This window comes from Xyrauchen texanus, chromosome 49, assembly GCF_025860055.1.
Source record: "Xyrauchen texanus isolate HMW12.3.18 chromosome 49, RBS_HiC_50CHRs, whole genome shotgun sequence".
Classification (NCBI taxonomy): Eukaryota; Metazoa; Chordata; class Actinopteri; order Cypriniformes; family Catostomidae; genus Xyrauchen; species Xyrauchen texanus.
Genome location: NC_068324.1, coordinates 17594041 through 17613327, shown reverse-complemented (window position 1 = coordinate 17613327; position 19287 = coordinate 17594041). Strand labels below are relative to the sequence as shown.

The following is a 19287-nucleotide window of genomic DNA, read 5'->3' as shown; positions in this document are numbered from 1 at the left end:
TTACAATTTTTTAGCATTGTATCATGTGCTATTGCTTGCTAGGCTGGCTTAAGGTGTTTTTTCAGAGGGGTATAGACCATTTCAAGTACAATTTGTCTGTGTAAGTAAATTATGTCTTTGTCCCTTGAATATGAATAGCTGTCATTCAAAACTCATTCAAATCAACATCAGGAGGCGCTTCATTCATAGTGACTTTAACACGAATAATGTTTAACACAATATCATAAAATGTCATTATTAAAATTTTGACCGTGTTGTTCTGTGGCTGGATGGTCTCTGGATGCCTGGAACTAACTGAAAAGCAAACATAAATGAATGCAGGAACTGCTGCAGTGAAGTGTGGGGCTAATTACATGCAGTACTAACAACTGTAGCACACATCTTATCTCTGGTAGGTGAACAAAATGCATGCCATAATTGTAAATTTGAGAGGGATAGCTCTAAAAGTGGCCATAGATTGCTTCCATTATAATGAATGAAGCTGCGCAAGTCATTTACTTTGCATTTATTCATATAGCAAACGTTTTTTATTCAAAACAACTTGAAAATGAGGAAACAAGGAATTTGTCACATAAGATAACAACATATGCAGTACTGAACTAAGTACTCAGAGTAGCTGGAGTAGCAGAGATAGACAAGAAAAGTATTTTTCTAATTAAAAAATAGATCATTACCTTGTCCACAGGTCACGCAGATAGCTTCAATGAACATATTCGTTGATTATAATAGGAGCGATCCAATATTCCCAAGCTTTCTGCTGAGGAAATAATTGAGAGCATCTAAACTATGATACAATTTAATCGCCTCTCTCTCTCATAGATGCTCAGTATCAACAAAACATCTGGATAAGTCACTTAACCTTTGATGTTCTTTGAGGAAATATTAACTCAGAGCCTCATTTAAAGGATCTGTTAATGAAACTGGAAATGATTCAGGGTCAGTAGCATTCTAATTTCTTTGTTATTGTTTACATCCTTGAAATGGTCTATATGTTATATATAGTTAATAAAGTGTTTTTAGCTTGCTAACATGCACTATTGCTTGCTAGGTTGGTTTAAGATGTTTTTCAGAGGGTATACATAACATATAGTTCAAAACATGAAAATTAGCATGCTAACATGCAATTTTGCAAGCTAAGCTGGTAAGATGTTTTTTTATAAAAAATTTTCCAGTAGGGAATACGTTATGTAAGGGATAATGTACAGTCAGATGGTTATTGCAAAATAAACCCTGACAGGGCGATTCATGTCTGGGACTTGCATCTCCCTGAAGGGGTTATTTTGTGATAAAAACCTGCTGACTGTACATTATGCTGCTTATTACACGGCTACTAACCAAATTAATAAATGGACATGAATTTTGATTTGCATTTCAATTATGTAATTACTGTTTGTGAAAAGAAAGGTATGTCTGACTGGTCATTATCCAGACTTCTGGCCAACTAAATTTAATTCTCAATCCTGAACTAAATCCTGAGCTGAATGTATTTTATTAGCTTACTTGTAGAAATCGCACAGTGATCCGAGAAGCAGTAAAGATGACTCACAATACCGGGATGACCGGTCTAATATGTCTGAATAACTGGATGTGCGGTTGTTACTAAGAAATATCACACCACTAGGTGGTGTATTGAGTCATTTTCAAGTCATGTAATTTTTATTTGTATAGTGCTTTTCACAACAGACGTTGTTTCAAAGCAGCGTTGACCTATTCAGAATCGAATAGCTATTCCAGAGTCCCGTGCAATAAATATAGTTAAAAATGCCGCAAATATCATGCTAACATGCGCTGTTGCTGGTGAGTGGTTAACTGCAAGAGATGCAGTTAATTTAACATGTCTTATTTTGTTGCATTTTACCAATTCAGTTCTACTACACAAGCAATTTGAGTAGACTTTACAGTTTCAGTTTAGAAAACCTATTTCAAACATGTGGAACCACTGCCCACAAGTTCAGCCAAATAATGATTTGTCTGTGTGTTTTAAACCTACTTTCTACTGACCTAGGCTGAACACAAGAGTAGATATTGATTTGTTGATCAAGCAATATCTTTTGCTTCTATATCTAATTGTGCCAGATACATTTATGAGGCACATAGGATGAGGTCAGGGGACTGCATGGACAACCCAAGTTGATTATAAACCATCTCCTGTCTTTTGTTTGGACTGTAACTGCATTAGCATCTGCTTACCACATTGTTTTGGACAGCAAAATTATCCAGACACTAAACTGCTTGTGCCAGAATTATTCCTACTGCTTCTTGCACCAGAGTTGTTCCTACTGCTTCTTGAATTCTTATTTATTGTATGGTTTCTTAGAAATCAGTAACTATACCCCATGAGGCTTCCATAATCTACCACTTAATATGGAAATGAGGTCTCTGTTTCATTGGTGCCACAGCCAGCGGATTTAAACAGAAGATTTGCCGTATTGAATTTCGTTTTGCAGGGGGTTTCAAACAAATCCTTTCATAAACACGGTGTGCCTTGATTTTAATAGGTGAATGTTTATGGTACAAGGCATTTAAATTACCTTTCCTACTGTACAAGGACTGTTGTACACCCTACTATAGCTACTGTAAACCATGTGTTCCTGTGGTATTACATAATCACTCCCCAACCTCTGCAATGTCATGACTTTCCTTTATAGCAGAATCATTTCAAGGTGCACACTGTAAACTCAGGTGCACAAAAAAAGCTGTTATTAGAACATTTCTCATTTAAACACCCATGCAAATATGTGCCCAGGCTTTTCTGGCTCTTTTTTGTAATCCAAGGTCATTCCTGTAATGAGGTTCATTTTTAATATGTTAACATAACATAATAAAAAAAGATTATGCTTTTGTTATTTCTGTAAAAGGAGTACCAGACTTTCAGAAATATGCTCTGGTCTAGCTCAAGCACCCTTTCAGGCCTATAATTTCCTGAGGAAATGACAAAAATGACAACATCTGCTCAAGTAGTCAGATTCAAGCTTCTCATTTTATGTTGATTAAAGAAAACGAATATGATCTTTTGTGTGTTCATATTTTATCCAATTTATTAAGAAATACATGAACTGAAAAATACTTTATACAAGTACTTTCTACATTGAATAGGTTTAAACATAAACTTGAGAATATTAAGTATTTGTACTCAATTCAAACATGTCAAAATAAATGTTCTAGCTTAGAATAAATAATATTTATGATTGTTTCGTATATTTGCAATGTTTTATCATGTATAAATCCTAAAGTAGAAAACTTTGTGATATTTATTTGTTAATTTAAAAAAATTTCACTGGAAAATAAAACAAGTAAATTATATTGATGTTTTCGAAACTGGTGTTCCCAGCATAAACTGGCAAACAGTGAAACCAAACGAGCTCATTAATTATTCAAGCCATTTTTATTGTTCACTTTGTGGTTGGTTACTGTTTTATGAAGTCTGAAGCAAATTTTTTTACTCAAAATTACCCATTCATGATCAAAATATTTATCTGTTAATTGTTACCATCATCATGTTGTGCGCAACAAGTGTTGAGGTCTACATTCACTGTTCTGTAATTTGTTCTTATATCCAACAATGCAGTATTTCATTGTTTAATAGACTACATAAAGCATGTAGTAAGCTGCCCTGAGGAAGGCATGTATATCATTTGGTACAATACATGATTCAATGTGTTTGTGTGTAAAATGTAAAATGTGAAATGTTCAAATACAATTTTTATTTAAATTTGATTCATTTTATTAAAGTACAGTTACATACAATTTTAAAGTAAAAGTTTCTGTATTTACTGAACATAAAATTTACTCAATCACTTTAATCAATATTATGTAATGAAGTTAAGTAGATTTTACTTAATTTAACCATTAAAATTGATTTAGAACATCTCGGTTACTAACGTAACCTCCATACCCTGATGGAGGGAACGAGACATCGATGAAGTGACATTAGGGGTCGCTCTTGGGAGCGCCATTCATCTCTGATCTTTTGAGAAAAGGCCAATGAAAATTGGCGAGTGGAATTTGCATGCCACAATATGTAAATATATATAAATAAAAGGAGGGGAAAATGCAGCCACTCATTCAGGTTTCGCACCGAGGAGCTGAGACAAGGTCCTGACCATTTCAACGTCTCGTTCCCTCCATCAATGAACGGAGGTTCCATTAGTAACCAAGACATTCCCCTTCTGTCACTCACTCGACGTTGTGTCTATGAAGTGACACTAGGGGTCCCTATGGAAAACGCCACAACTACTGAACTGTGTTACATGGACTGGCAGTGCGAGACGGGCAGAGCTCTGTGTGCCTCACAGCCAGTGCACCAGGCCATCGTGTAACTACCCCCAACGCACTGGTAGGCGTCAAAATGGTCCCCTGCACCTCGGGGACAAGATGACTGCTCAAAAATTAAGGACTGGCTGACCCAGCCGTGGCCTTCTCTCTTTGTTCTCCCCAAGAAAGGGACTAAATCGTTCAGCTGGGGCCCAAATAAGGTCCATGTCGGGGGGTGCCCCTCCAAAGAGGAGAACACAACAGAGACCACTCCCCACCCAGAAAGGGGGGGGGGGGGTTCAAGTGGAAATACAACACATGGTCTTACCGAGTACCTCACAGGTCGGAAGCACGACATGTGGAAGGGTCCCGAGGTAGATCCTACCCAAGGGGGGAGGAGTTACTACAAGACACGGTGACCAGAGGCAGAGGAGCCTCTGGGAAGGGAGACATGGTTTACCAACAGGGAAACCTATTGAGGAAAATACATCACACAGGGTTATCAATGAGATAACCACCGCATGTGGAGCACTTACCTCAGTAAAGGGCCTAGTTGACACACGTACTGGCCTAAGGAGGAAGAATGTCCAGGGTTCACACTTTTTTGTGAACATGACTGGGAAAGGAGCCCACGCCCACCGATTCATTGATGGGAAAAAATGGGAAAAATTAAATGTTTTTAATTTAAATGTAAATGCTTTCATCAAAATATAACAACTGGCTTCATCTCTAACTTTCCATTCTGACTAACATCACCAAGCCCTCTTATTTTATCTATTTTTTTTCTCTCGTTTAAAATGTGGTTTCACTCTTTAATATATACAGAAGTAAAATGCAGCCTGATCTCATGAACATTACATGACCATGGCAACATTTTTATTAGATTTTACCTCTACTAACCTAATACTTTAAAAACACAACTGACACCCTTACCCTTAACCAACACCTAAATCTAACCGATAGTGTCCTAAAAGCAAATGCTTCTATGACGCTTCTATGTCTCATGTGTCAGCCTGTTGTCATGAACTATTCCGTGTTTCCCCTGTCTTCTTCTAGAGACTCTTATGTTGAAATCACCCTCTTCACTACAATTCCCAAGATGCACTGTTGTCATCCTCACCTGTCCGCCATAATCATTGCGTTCAGCTATTTTGTGTTTAACCATCATTTGTACCTCTATTTATAACCTCATGTTCAGATATTGGTTTGTCTAGTCTCGTCTATCTTGAGCCGTCTATCTTTGTTTTTATCTTCAACATTCCTAGTGCTTTTTCTGTTTGTATTTTGTCTTCATCTTGATTAAACTCTGCATTTGGGTTCAACTGCATCTCTCTCTGTAGTTCATGTGCTGACAGAAGACTAGACCAAAGATGAACCCAGCAGTTAAGCTCCTGCATCTCCATCAAGGGAATCGTTCGCTGGAGGGCTATGTGGCGGAGTTTTGTGAATTGGCTGATTTGGTTGACTTTAACGATGGAAGGACTTCTTTTGTTTGGGGCAAAACAAGCCAATTAAGTCACTTTAAGTCTTGACCTAGCATTGTTATTCAGCGGATCAGCCTTTACGGTAGAAATATTTTGTAGAGTTTTATTGACTCGCTGTGACAACCACAATAACTGACAACTACCTCATTTCCATCTATGGAATGGGACTTAACGACCACCGGAGTACAGCTCTCCGGAGATGGGGAACCTTTCATTTCAGGAATATATTCAAGCAATGCTGGTGAGCCATTACCTCTCGATGAAGTCCTCTCTGCTTCCCGCTCCGGTGGGCCCTCTCTCTTCCGAGCCTTCCACGGCCTTCCCTCCAGGGCTTCCACAGCCAACGAGCCAATGCCCACGCCTGCCATGGCTCACGAGTCAACGCCCACGCCTGCCACGGCCAACAAGCCAGCGTTGCAAGCCTCGTCCATCCCGGAGCAAGTTCCTGAATCTGTGTCTGTTCCCGGATCCAATGTTGAAAGCCTCATCTTTTCCAGAGCCAGCGTTGCAAGCCTCGTCTGTCCCGGAGCCTCCCACGGCTCCGCCCCCCAAAGCCTCCCTCGCCTCCGTCATCCGAGTCACCCACAGCAGTGCTCACGGCTGTCCGGAGGAGGAGAAGGGCTACTACTCACCAGTCAATGCCCGTGCTCACGATCACAGAGGTCGTTCCCTGTTCACTGCCCGTGTTTCTGACCACAGAGGTTGTTTTCCTGTCACTGCCAGTGCCCACGGACATGGAGGCCTTTTCCCATTTGCTGCTCCTCCTGCGGCTCCGTCCGCTCCACCTCCGGCTCCTCCTCCTGAGACTCTACCTCCTTCCCAAGAGTCTTAATTTCCTGATCCTGCTCCCTTCCTCGAACCACCTCCCAAACTGCTGGACCCTGCTCCCTTCCTGAAGGCTCCTCCCTGGCGTCCTGACCGTCTGCTAACTCCTCCTTGGCCTCCTGACCATCCGCCAGCTTCTCCATGGTCTCTTGACCATCTTCCCATGGTGCCATTGCTGTCCGCCTGATATCCCTTCCTCAGTATCATCTGATTAAAGTATTAATCAGACATTGTACTCGTGATTTGTGTGAAAGTGAATTAAACTGTGTTGCAGCGTTTCTAGTGTTTTTTTTTTTTGGTCAAAACTAGCTGCAAACTTGCCACAAATTTTCAGCAAATTTGCCACTCATTATTTTCACATTCATATAAGTTTGTGATTTGCCAAATATGTTTTCCATAAGTTTGCAGCTCTTCACTGCTCTTCACATTGGCAAACCTGCAGCAAACCTTTTGCGACAATGAACAATTTTCCGCAAGTTTGCCGCATAGCTCTTTTGCATATGAAAATGATCAGTGGCAAATTTGCGGCAAGTTTGCAGCAAATTTGACATGTACTCTCGATTTGTTTTTTGACTCGATTAGACACGTAAAGGTAATTTTACTTAAATTTTGTTATATTAACGTTCATTCTAGGTCGGTGAAATGGATTGCAAATGCCATTTCATGTTGACTTCAAATGAAACAGATTTGTTGTTTACAAATGGAATCCACGTCAGTTAAACCTAATGCTTATAACAGCATATACCATTACAGTAATGTCCACAAATTTTGCCTCCATTGAGCAACCTGCAAAAATGTCTCACTGTTTAAACCAGTGGTTCTCAACCTTTTTTGATGAATGGCCCTCCTACTTCTAACTATAGTAACTGTAGTAAATAGTTGGTCATGTAGAATTCTGTGTTGAATTCAAATGGTTTCCACATCTCGCGTTGTGCTTTTCACTGGATCTCACAGCACTGCAATGATCAGGGGTGCACGTTTAAGAGCTTGAGACAGGTCTGCGAGTAAAAATGCACCTGCTTTGTGCTTGTGCTGCTCTCTCCATTAAGCCGTATCCACCTACAGAGCCATACAGGTGCATTAGCAGAGGTTGTGACTTCGCCTGTCTATTTGATGCTGCTAAACCAGATACTTCAGATGCGTTGCTAAATTTCGAAATCAGATGAACCATGGTACAAATATAAACACCCCCATTTATAACCTAACACCCCCCTCTCAACTAATTTACTCTCAGCACCCCCTGGCATCCTTTGAACGCCCACTGGAGGACGGTACCACAACCGTTGAGAACCCCTGGTATAAACCGGGCATGTTCACAGCATTTTTGGTTAGAACTATTTGTATGGGAGTGTTTAAATACAGCAAAGCCCAGAGGCTAAAGTGGCTTCAAAAATATAGAAGCCCCTGAAACCCCTTTATGTGACATTAATCTTTAATATCTCCCTGTTCCTTTTTGCTTGTCATAGTCTTGAAGAGATTAACAAAACCTGTCATATCCAATCAAAACAAGCATATTACTTTGAGTTTACACAACAGACGATTCAAACAACTGTATTAAAATCTTTTAAATTGCTTGAAAACAGGGACTAAAAACAGTTCAAGGTAAAAAAAATTAAATCGAAAACGAACAAATGTTTTGCAATGTATTTAGTGATTTTCAATTGTTCCGGAGTTAAAAACTTTATCTTTAATGGCTGGTAATCGGTTATAAGCAGTTAATTTGTTCCAATATTTTTTTCATTAAACCAATGCCACAGGGTTTATCACAGTACATTTTTGGAACTACACCTCTTCATGTTGCCCAAAAAAATTAAACATGCTTTGATCCTGAAGGAAACTTCTGCATCACACATTTCTTCGCCTAATTGCCTGTTGTGAATGTTGCATTCTGTGAATTATGACCTTTAACAACTATGTATAATTACTACAATATACATGCATGGATAATCCAGATACAAGGAAAACTGTATCTAACTAAAAATTACAGTTCACAGTTATTTTCAAGTCTTCACTGAATTATTGTTAGATATGATGCATTAATACAGATTTGCTGCTGCCGGGTTTTGACTGAGAAGCAGATCTGTAAATATAGTGCTTATGCTTAACTATTAATTAACTGCTGGTTATGATTTCTTTGCTGATAAATCCACCACACAGGAAAAATGGAATTGCTTATTTTTGCTTATTTTGGTGAGGCAAGTGGCTTATTTTGGGCTTGTTTTTCCAGACCAGGTTGTTGTTTTCTTGATAGATCTGGCAACACTGCAGTTGGTATTTCACCCACCTCTTAGTGCTCAGTACTATCATTTTAAAAAGAATGTTATTAACAGTTCCTTTATTTTGTTCTAACCAGTTACCATTTGGAATGGAGGCTGTGGAACTTCTGATCCAGAACTAAAAAAATCAGATTTGCTCAGAACGAACCTAAAGTAAAAACTGTGTTCGTCCCGTGTTAGTCCCTGCTTGAAAATGTGGTATTTCATATACTGTATAAATCTTGTTTAGGTAAGGTAAACCTTGTGGCACCAAATGGAATTGCAATAATTATAATTTGAATCTGCATACTACCAAAGTACACTTGCTATTTCTGTAGTTTATAGATGTGGCAGAAATAGTAAGAGTAGTATGCTTGTATGTGATTTCAAATTGAGTCAATGTCTGTTTTCAAACTGCAATTGGATTAGACAAATTTTGCTATGTTAGGAAGAGCAATGCTTTGATAGTGCCACGGAACCTCAGTGTTTACACTTTTCAGGGAATTCAACCTTCAAATGGCTAACTCATTTTCTCTGTATATTAAGCTAGGAAAGGACAAGAGATTTTAACATTAAAAAATAACAGATATTTAAAAAGATGCTGCTTCAAATGCTTTCAGCTTAAACTACTGAACATGTTTTCACATTTGAGCATCTCTATGCTTTATGCATTCTGTTTTATGATTCTTCCTATTGCTAGATTTGTCATGCTGAAATTTAAATATCCCTCTCTTTCTCTTGTGCTTCAATCTTAGGGTCTTCCCCAAACACGACAAAGACAAATACGGGCCTGCAGTGTAAGCATTTTCAACTCTTCTCACTCCATTTCACATAGGAAGCCCCCCCCCCCTTATGGAGATTATATTTTAACACACTTTGTTCATCTCTTTCGTAGTTACTATCCTAAGATCCACAGCTTCATCAACACCCCAGAACTCCCTCTGTTGGATGAATCGGAGGGATCTGTGCATGGCAAACCATCCCTGCGCAGAATTAAGGGCCGAATCCACCGCAGCAAAAGTCTGGACAGCATGGACCTACTGGACTCAAACGTGAGTTAAATACTGCATCCACTGCAGCAATGCCTCGTTGTGTGGTAAAGTGCAGTGGGGGTGGGGAGTATGTGTGTGTGTGTATATAAATGAGATTGCACCCTTAGATGGAGTGTGCGGGGCTCCATGTGCATGCATACATGTGTTTACTGAAAGCGATGCCAATGGTGTGAGTATGAGTGTGTATATTTGTTTATTAAAATGCACAAGTACCAGCAGTGTGCTTGAGTGCTCAATATAATTTCTGCAGCAGTGAACATGCACCCATTTATCCATTTATTCACTATTATTAATAAACACACATCTGGAGTCAGTTCATATGTATTCCTAAACACTTATCTGGAGTTAATGGATGTGAGATGAGATTTTTAAAATGGAGAGTTCATCCAAATATTACACTCATGTCGTTCCAAAGCCATTTGATTTTTTTTCTTTCGCAGAATGCAAAAGGAGATGTTTAGCGGAATGTCAAAGCTGCTCTTTTTCATATAATGCAAGTGGACTGCATGTGCACAAAATAAAAATAGTCTTATGAAGGCCTACTGTAGCTTTGTGTGAGGAACATGATGAATTTTAATTTGTTATTTGCTGAAAATCCCTATCGTGAAAACTGGTGCAATGCGTCTTGAGTTGCCGAGTTTGAATATGCGTAGATGCAAATGAGATTTTAGTGCTATGACTGTTGGGAAGATTTTTAGTGTATAATGAGTTCAGTTTTGGTCTGCTCCTCACATAATGCTATCGTATGGCTTCAGAAGACTTGGAATGTAGCACACGAGTCATATGGACTACATCTATGTTTTTTTTTTTTTTTTTTTTAGTTTTGGAGCTTGACAGTCCCAGTCCCCATCCACTTCCATAGTATGGAAAAGCGCAGCTTGGAAATTAGTTTTAAAATATCATTGTGCCACCATATTCATTTATTTAATTACAAAACTAAAATTTTATTTAAAAAAAATTAAGAAAAGCAGCCACTAAGTGCCCAGCATATCGATGGGAACTCCTTCAATACTGTTTAAAAAGCATCCCAGGGTGATTCCTCAAGAGAAAATGTCAAAGAGTTCATTTCTGCAAAATCTAGACAAAGTGTGACTACTTTGAAGATGCTAAAAATAACAGAGTTTTTATTTATTTTGATTTTTTTTAGTCACAACACAATTCCCATATTGCCATTTCTATTATTCCATAGTTGTGTGACTTTACTATTATTCTAAAATGTGAAAAAAAAAATTAAAAAATAAAGAATGAGTTATTGACATTTTTGAACATTTTTTACATTTTTTAATGTAACACCTTGGTGAATCCAATTCTGTTCTGGGATGCCCCGGCATGTGTTCCGTTTGCTTAGGAAACACCTGGGATTTGAAGTTTGTCAGGATGTCTCACAAACTGCCTCGCCTCCTCTGGGAAAACACTCTAACATGATTATTATTCTAATGAGCTCTGAGTGGGATTTCCATGAGATGCCACAGCATAGAAAAATACAGACACTTGTTTGTTCCTCACACTTTGAAATTATGGATGAAATGATGGTTCAGTTGTTGGATTTTTAATAGCAGTGCGTAATATGAATGCTCCATGGTTGATTCAATCTAAACAGGCTTGTGTGTATTTGAAAAATAAACTACATGGCCAAAAGTATGAGGATACCAGAGCACCACTCCCATTTTTTGGGGGGAGTTTTTGAAGTATAGTTTGTATTTGAAGTGTCATAAATGTCCCACACAAACATTTTAATGTGACAATGACACATGACTAACTGAACCAAAACTGATAAAGATGATAAATATGGGCATGTAATCCATTATCTTCAGTTAACTAAGTTGAAAACTGAAAACAAAGATAAGTCCTAGTGTAGCAGGATCCATCTGGTACGTGACAGCTGTGCAGTGTGTGTAGACCTCACTCTCTGACCTCAAGAGGTAAACTAGCGACTGACACTAGGTGCTGTAGCCTTTGGCCTCCTTGTTAGTGCACCCTCCTCCCATGCCGGAGACGGGACTGGGTAGAACAGGAGCATGAAACTAGCATGTTACCAGAGTCCTACAGCTGTGCAATGGGTGTACACCTTAGCTAAAACACAAAACTCCACATTTGAACTCTCTGTAGCAGATAAATCCACAAATAATCAAACATACAGCACATACAGGTTGTGATCCTGAAGCGCCAGATTGTCCCAACAAAGTGGGAACTGCACCATCTTTCAAGAGAACCATCTTGAAACTCCAGCATTGATTTTTAGCAAGTACATTTTAACCACTGATTCTTCAATTCGTCTGCCTTTGGAAGTCCAAACAAAGAGGTTTTGCTTTCGCAGTGAAGAAAACAGCATCTTCTCGACATAGCGACAACACTAACCCAACTCATCCTGGCCTCGGCTATAACCAGGGGTGTAAAGAAACGAATTACAAATACTCACATTACTGTAATTAAGTACTTTTTCCCAGGAATTGTAGTTTAAGTAGTTTAAAAATGGTGTACTTTTACCACCGTCTGTGTTCGCTACTTCCTCATTCTGATTTTATTTTGATCTATCAACATGATTGGCCTGGGAGATTCTCGTTACTCACGTCAAATCAAATCACACGTAAAAGATCTGGCGCCATCTGTGGAGGATGCCTCAAGCACAGTTCAACACCTGAAAGGGCTTTTCACAATGAAAAAGGCCAATTGCATGATTGTGTCATGTGAGTTTATCTTGCTCAAGCCAGATATCAGCATTAATCCTGCCTCTAATTTGAAGAAACATATCAAGGAAAATTTCATTTTCTATACTTAGCCTATGTTCTACATCTAGAACGGGTGTTCATTACATCAATCGCTAACAAGACAACCACTGATTGGTTGATCTAGATAAAATATAAATGATTTACTTTTTATTTCCTGACATCTGTAGCTGCTTGCTGTTTGATTGACAGGTGGCTGCCGGCTAATGTTTGAGCGCTATTGCTCCTAAATGGTCAAATACACTTCATAATACCACCAATGCCCATCTTGATGAGACATTAATATAAACGCAGTTTGTTTGGTCTACAGTAGAGGTTGACCGATATTGGTTTTTTCAGGCCGATGCCGATCTTTTGAAATCCGGGTCGGCCGATGGCCGATTAATACTGCCGATTTATTTTGGCCGATATGTGCTTGTTTTTAACCTCTTATTTGAACCTTTTATTTGAAAGATAAAATGTAACACAAATAATTACTTAAGATAGACAACATTTCTCAACAAATACATTTATTGAACACTTGACCAATCTGCACTTGTACACTTAAAATTAAAAATGTATAATGTAAAAACATATTGTATAAATAATGTATAACAAATATATTAAATAAACAAAGCAGGTGTTACGAACTGCTCCGAAACACGAAGGTTGAGATCCAAATGCAGCTTTAATTAAGGGGCAATCCAGTAATCCAATATTCGTAATCCAATATTCAGAGCATCCAAGAGAAGCACAGGCATAACTAGGGATGGGTATCGTTAAGGTTTTAATGGTATTACAATCTTACCGATACTGCTTATCGATCCGTTATTTTAACGGTATTCTTAACGGTTCTTTTTGTTATATAATTTTATTTCAGGAAGGTCTACTAACATTACTGTTCAGGTGTGGTCTAAAAAGAAATCTAATAAAGTAATCAATTGTAAAATAACACTGCATAGTTTATCATAGATAGATTAATGCTTATTAATGCAGAAGTTATTCATTCAAGAGCTGTAAGTGATTTTCTCTTTGCCTTTTGTTGTTTGATTTGCAGTAATGGCTCAATCGTCAACATGTTTATTAGACAGCTTCCCCTTTAAGACAGAGTTCAGATCTAATAGACTCCTGATGCAGCATATTTTCTCCCAACTATTTCCATAACTACATCCAGACATAACTGTGTTTAAGTGAATCTCCAAGCCGGTCGTTTTGACATATTTTTATGTATAGTTGATCGTTTAGACGTGCACATGAAACCAAAGTAGTCTATACTTTGCTTGTCTCGTTGCTGTCTGTTTCGGAGCGCGCACCGCCTTGGGAACGGTATCTCTTGCGCTCTTTTTATTATTAAACGCGTCCCGCAATTTAGCAACAGTAGCTAGACTGCATTTTACAACAATCACCGATCGTGCTGATTCTGACGTTAAGTTTGAGTTTTAGGGAGAAATGTCAGTGCACCGCTGTGAAGGGAAGGAAGTTGTGCTAGACAGAATGCGGCTTATGTATAAATATTGTTTTTATAATCTTTGGAAGGCAAAATCTAAAATAAAATCAGACTAATAATCACAGATCCAAACCAGGCTATGTTTGAATGTTTAGTTCTGTCACTCATTAAGCAGGGCTCGTGTTGGGCTCGCTGTGTGCAAGATCTCTCTCTCTCTCTCTCTCTCTCTCTGACTGGGAATAGCTAAATTGCATCACAGACAAATGGTTTCATAGAATTATTATACATAGAAATGGCTGGCGAGATAAAATAACTTTCTCTTTATAGCAATAAAGAATGTATTTTCTTAATTTCTCCAGTACCGACAGCAGAACCGATAACGTCCGAGCTTACCAAAGCCAGTCCTTCAATAGCATATACTGCGTTGGTATATTTTTATTACTTATTTATCTGCATTGAGTGACAACCCTCTCAAATATAAGACACACAAACAGAACAAATAAAAGTCTCAGATTCACTGTCTGTAATTGCAAAATTCTTGCTTATTGTGACATGATAACAACCCTTCTGCTGTGATAATGCAACTTCAACTACGCTATCAATATCCAAAGTAGCCGAACGTCATGTCAACTATCGCGTTTGTCACGTTGTTTTCTTGAAGTTGGAGTAACATATCAAAAGTTTTTAATTAAATCTAAAGAAGTTATACAAATTTAACCCTTACTGTTTTCTCCAAGGAACTTAGCTCATTCTTAGGCACTGGATGAGGTCTGCTCACTCTGCTGGAAAATGACTCTAGGGGCAGTGTGCGTTGAACACGTGTTCCACAACAACACTAGGCTGCCCACAGATGCGCCTGCCTAATAATCGGCTTGATATGCGTTGATATTGGCCGATGCCGATTATGTAAAAAATGCAAAAAATCGGCCGATTAATCGGTCGACCTCTAGTCTACAGTGAGCGTAAACATTGGAACAAAAATCGTATTTGCATCAAAATGTTGGACTTGAAGTGTACATGGAAACGAATTGAGCACTGTCTAGTAGACTGTGTCATATAAAGGCTATTAATCAAACAACAAGGAAATGAGAAATCCACACATTTGGCTGAATAACTTGAGCAGATTTAAAAGTATTAATAGAATAAAACAGTTTTTAATAATATTGTTAGTTTTTTAATAATACTGTCCCCTGATGTAGAGAGTGTGTTAATTTGTTTGATAAATTACTAGAAAAGTAGATGATAAAATATTTTATAATTATGCTTAGCCTTTATCATGTTTCTTCTAATGCCTGATTATCAGTATCAGTATCAACCATTGTAGACAATACTTCAGGCAGAATATTCCACCAGTCACAAACTTCAGAAATTGTGCATAATGCATGAGAATGAGAACACAACTATTGCCAGGCTTAAAAGATACAAGAACTAAATCAATGTGGAACATTGTATCTCAAAAGGGGGACAATGTGGCCCCGCATGTGCTACTTAAAGAAATAGTTCACTCATCATTTACTCACCCACATGCCATCCCAGATGTGTATGACTTTCTTTCTTCAGAAGAACACAAATGAAGATTTTTAGAAGAATATTGCAAAACTTTTACATGCACAAACAACTATATTATACATTAAAGGAAAGGTAAAATCCCAAAAAGCATAATAAGACATCTTTAAAACAAAAAATATTAATTACAGAAATGAACTTATTCAATTTCTCATTACTAATTGAAAGATTTACAATATATTTGCAATGATATAAGATTTGCTGGTGATATAAAATTAGGCAACATTGTGGTCCCGAATGTTCTTGTATCCTGAAATCGACCCCATTCTTCTGAATTACTGACAAGCGGCATCCCCATCAGACATTTTGGCATCAATTTAAACATGTTTACCTTTCCTTCTAGCACTACTGATAGCGTGTTGCACGATCAACCTCCGAGACACAGGTTTTGATTACATGGAAACTTTTTCAGAGAAATTCAGAGGGTTGCGTTTTGACTCCACTGTTGGCTAGGTTTAAGGCTGTGGTTTGTGTTAAAGAGCAGCGTTAATAAAATATGCATTCTTGTTGACTGTACAACATCATTTACAATTAATATACAAGTCACTTTTAGAGCCACTCTGTGGACATTTCAACAACACTTCCAGCTTCGACCACTGGGGGCTTTCGTTTGAATATCGGTAAGCACAGACCGATTTCAGCAGCAGAACTTTGTTATTTAGTATAATCAGTCTTTTTTATTTGGCCATTAAGTTTCCTGAGAACATGTCAATAAATTAGTAATCACTCCTCCGACTTAAGTAGCAAAAATGACATTAATGTTCATAAGTTTGATTCAGTTCTGTGAAGCAGTTCAAACTATCCTTTCATTGAACTGAAAATGCTCAACAAATCATTTGCATCATTGCGTCGTTGCTTAAAATGTCCATTGAAGTCTCCACAGTACATTTTTCATATACAAAAATGTGTAACAGTGTAACAGTCATATAAAGTCCTCTTGGAACACGTTTAGTACACATTCTTGTACCTTTGCCTTTTTGTCTGATTTTCAAATATTTTTTGGCTTCAAATCAAAGTTTGTAATGTTGTGATTCACCTCTTAGCACCTCGGTTGGTTTTGTTCATAGCTTGGAACTCTTTTATGGAGGATTTTATGAAATCTCTATGGAAGACATGAATGGGAAAAATACTTCTGGAAAACTTCAGCCAAGACAACTAAAAACGTAGGCGGGCACTGTTGTGCTCTATTCCAGGATACCATTTTTTCACAGTGTAGTTTTTTAACCATTAAGTAGCTCAGAGGCAAATATGACATAATAGCTGCATCTCTGCATAAAAACATGATATTGTGCGACATCAGTTGAGACTGAAGCATTTCAAGCACTGTTTTTATGATGCTTTGATTTTTATTTATGCTTGTTCATTTATTATCTGTGTTATTGGTCTGGTTAATAAAACTGAAGTGTTTGAACTCAGAGGGTTTGACAGAGCGCCCACTCCTGCTGTCATCTTTGTTGGCGATTGCCACTCTCTCTCTCTCTCTCTCTCTCTCTCATACGTAGAGCATGAATCAGTTGTTGGTGCATAGGTTGCAGAAAACTGCAAGGCAGAAAGAGAGAGAAAGAGAGTGGGCAAGGGAGAAATGCAGCAATGTGAAATGCATCATAGATCTTTGGTCAAGCAAAACTCTCTCTCTCTCTCTCTCTCTCTCTCTCTCTCTCTCAATCTTTCTCTCCGTCCATCTCTTCATTTTTCAAACGTTCTGCTTGCTCTCCTTTTTGCCGATATCAGCTCTCCACTTCTCATCTCCATTCAATCACTTTTTTTTTTTTACCTTGAAAGCCAATATTGAAGGTGCGGGAGCAGAACGTATAATGGAACATAAATTGATATAGCTATCCTTTTGCTGCACTTCGGTAATCCCTCCGAGGCTTTCCATTTTTTTTTTTTTTATGTAAGTGTGAAATATATTACCATTTTTCAAATGCATATTCATTCATCCCATTTCTATGTGAACGAGAGAAATCATTGGCCTTTCGTGGAGTTATCATTGCCAGATTGAGTTAGCAGCAGATAGCAACAATGCTAAAGCTAATCTTAACTCTATTCCACTATCAGCTGTAGATTCAGAAGGGACTTTTGCTAATTAAGCTTTTGATGCAGTGGTGCACAGTCGTTAACGTACTGCTCACATGTTAGCATCTTGGTTAGCGCCTTTATCAATTACTTGCTAATCTGTTATCATGTTAATTTGGCCTTTATAGGTCCCGACTATAAAAAATAAAAAAAATAGCAGTGACACGTATTTAGGCTGCAGTCTCAAACAGTAAGAGCACTCTTCTCGCTGCCCTCACCAAAAAAACACCAGCGTAAGCACTTAGCGTCCTGCTCAGTGTGGCAAAAGTGCTGCAGCTGCAATTGCAGCGGGTATGAGACTGCAGTTGAATTAACCGATCTGTATATTCAGAGATCTATAAGAGAGTGAGAAATGGGTTGAAAGAGGTAAGACAGAAGGGGGACAGAGGTAGAGAGGGGGGCTGCCCTTGAATGAGACATGCACTATGAGGCGGGGGTAGGTACAGAAAGTGAAAAGGAGGGGGGAATGGGAGGTGTATTCTACCTACACTATATGTCATGAAACAGAAAAAGGAGTCGAACTGGAGGGAGGGAGAACTGAGTGCCGATGGGGTTTTTTTCCCTTTAGATTGGGGAAATGTTACCTTGAGTATTGCTAGAAGCTCCATGCTATGTGAGAATCCCAAGAGCATGAGAGAACGAGAGAGAGAGAGAGAGAGTATGGAAAGGGAACATTTTGTTCTGTGCAGCACTCAAACACTGCTGTGTATGTGCATGTGTATTAGAGAGAGTGTGTGTCACGTTTGACCAGCGAAAGGTGAAACGGAGGGTGTTTACTGTGCTTCTTATTCACTAACCCTAAGCAGTCCAGTTTTTATCAGGCAATAAATGCACTGATACAGCGCAGTGCCTTGAATATTTAAATTATACGGAGCTCAAAGAGGACAAGGAGGGAATTTATTTTCTGAAATATGTTTATGTTCCCTTATAAGTGTTTTGCGTTCCCTTGCAAAATTTGTGCGTTCCCTAGAAATAGTTTGTGTTTATTTTGGGTTTCCTCACAATATCTTTTTGCATCCCATATCAAAATGAACCATTGTTTCATTACAGTAACCATAGTTGAACTATTGTATTTGTAGTAAAACCATGGTAGCCACAACATTTACCATGATTTTACTACAGTAACTATAGTTACTAATATTGTTCAACTGTGGTATTTGTTGGGATTGCGAGGGAACACATACTTATTGCGAGTGATGGCAAACCATTTTGTGAGAGAACGCAAATTGTTTGCAGGGAACACAAAACTATTGTGAGGAAACACAAACTTTTGCGAGGGAATTCAAACTATTGCAAAGTAACATAAAACGTATTGCGAGGGAACAAACAATTACAAGGGAATGCAAAATTTATTGGAACGCAAACCATTTTGTGAGAGAACACATACTGTTGCAAAGGAACGCAAAACCATTGTTAGGGAATGCAACATATATTGGAATGCAAAACATTTTGTGAGATAACGCAAAACTTATTGCAAGGGAACGCAAACCATTTTGTGAGACAATGCAAAACGAATGTTAGGAAACGCAAAGTGCAAATGAACACAAACTATTACTAGGGAATGCAACATTTTTGTGAGGGATTTAAAGCAAGTGGGCCTCATTCATGAAAATGTTGTAAATA

At 38.3% G+C, this 19287-nt stretch overlaps 1 protein-coding gene across 11 annotated transcripts in view; it reads left to right on the top strand.

The window, feature by feature from the left end:
- Nucleotides 1-19287, top strand: part of tjp1b (tight junction protein 1b) — a 167477-nt gene that overhangs the window by 11280 nt on the left and 136910 nt on the right. For 10 of the 11 annotated variants that reach the window (XM_052122813.1, XM_052122806.1, XM_052122805.1 and 7 more), the window contains exons 2-3: nucleotides 9574-9615; nucleotides 9714-9870. In XM_052122813.1, coding sequence (XP_051978773.1) covers nucleotides 9574-9615; nucleotides 9714-9870 — 199 coding nt within the window. Of the gene's footprint in view, nucleotides 1-9573; nucleotides 9616-9713; nucleotides 9871-19287 lie in introns of those variants that run through there. The other variant, XM_052122809.1, reaches the window with a different exon arrangement.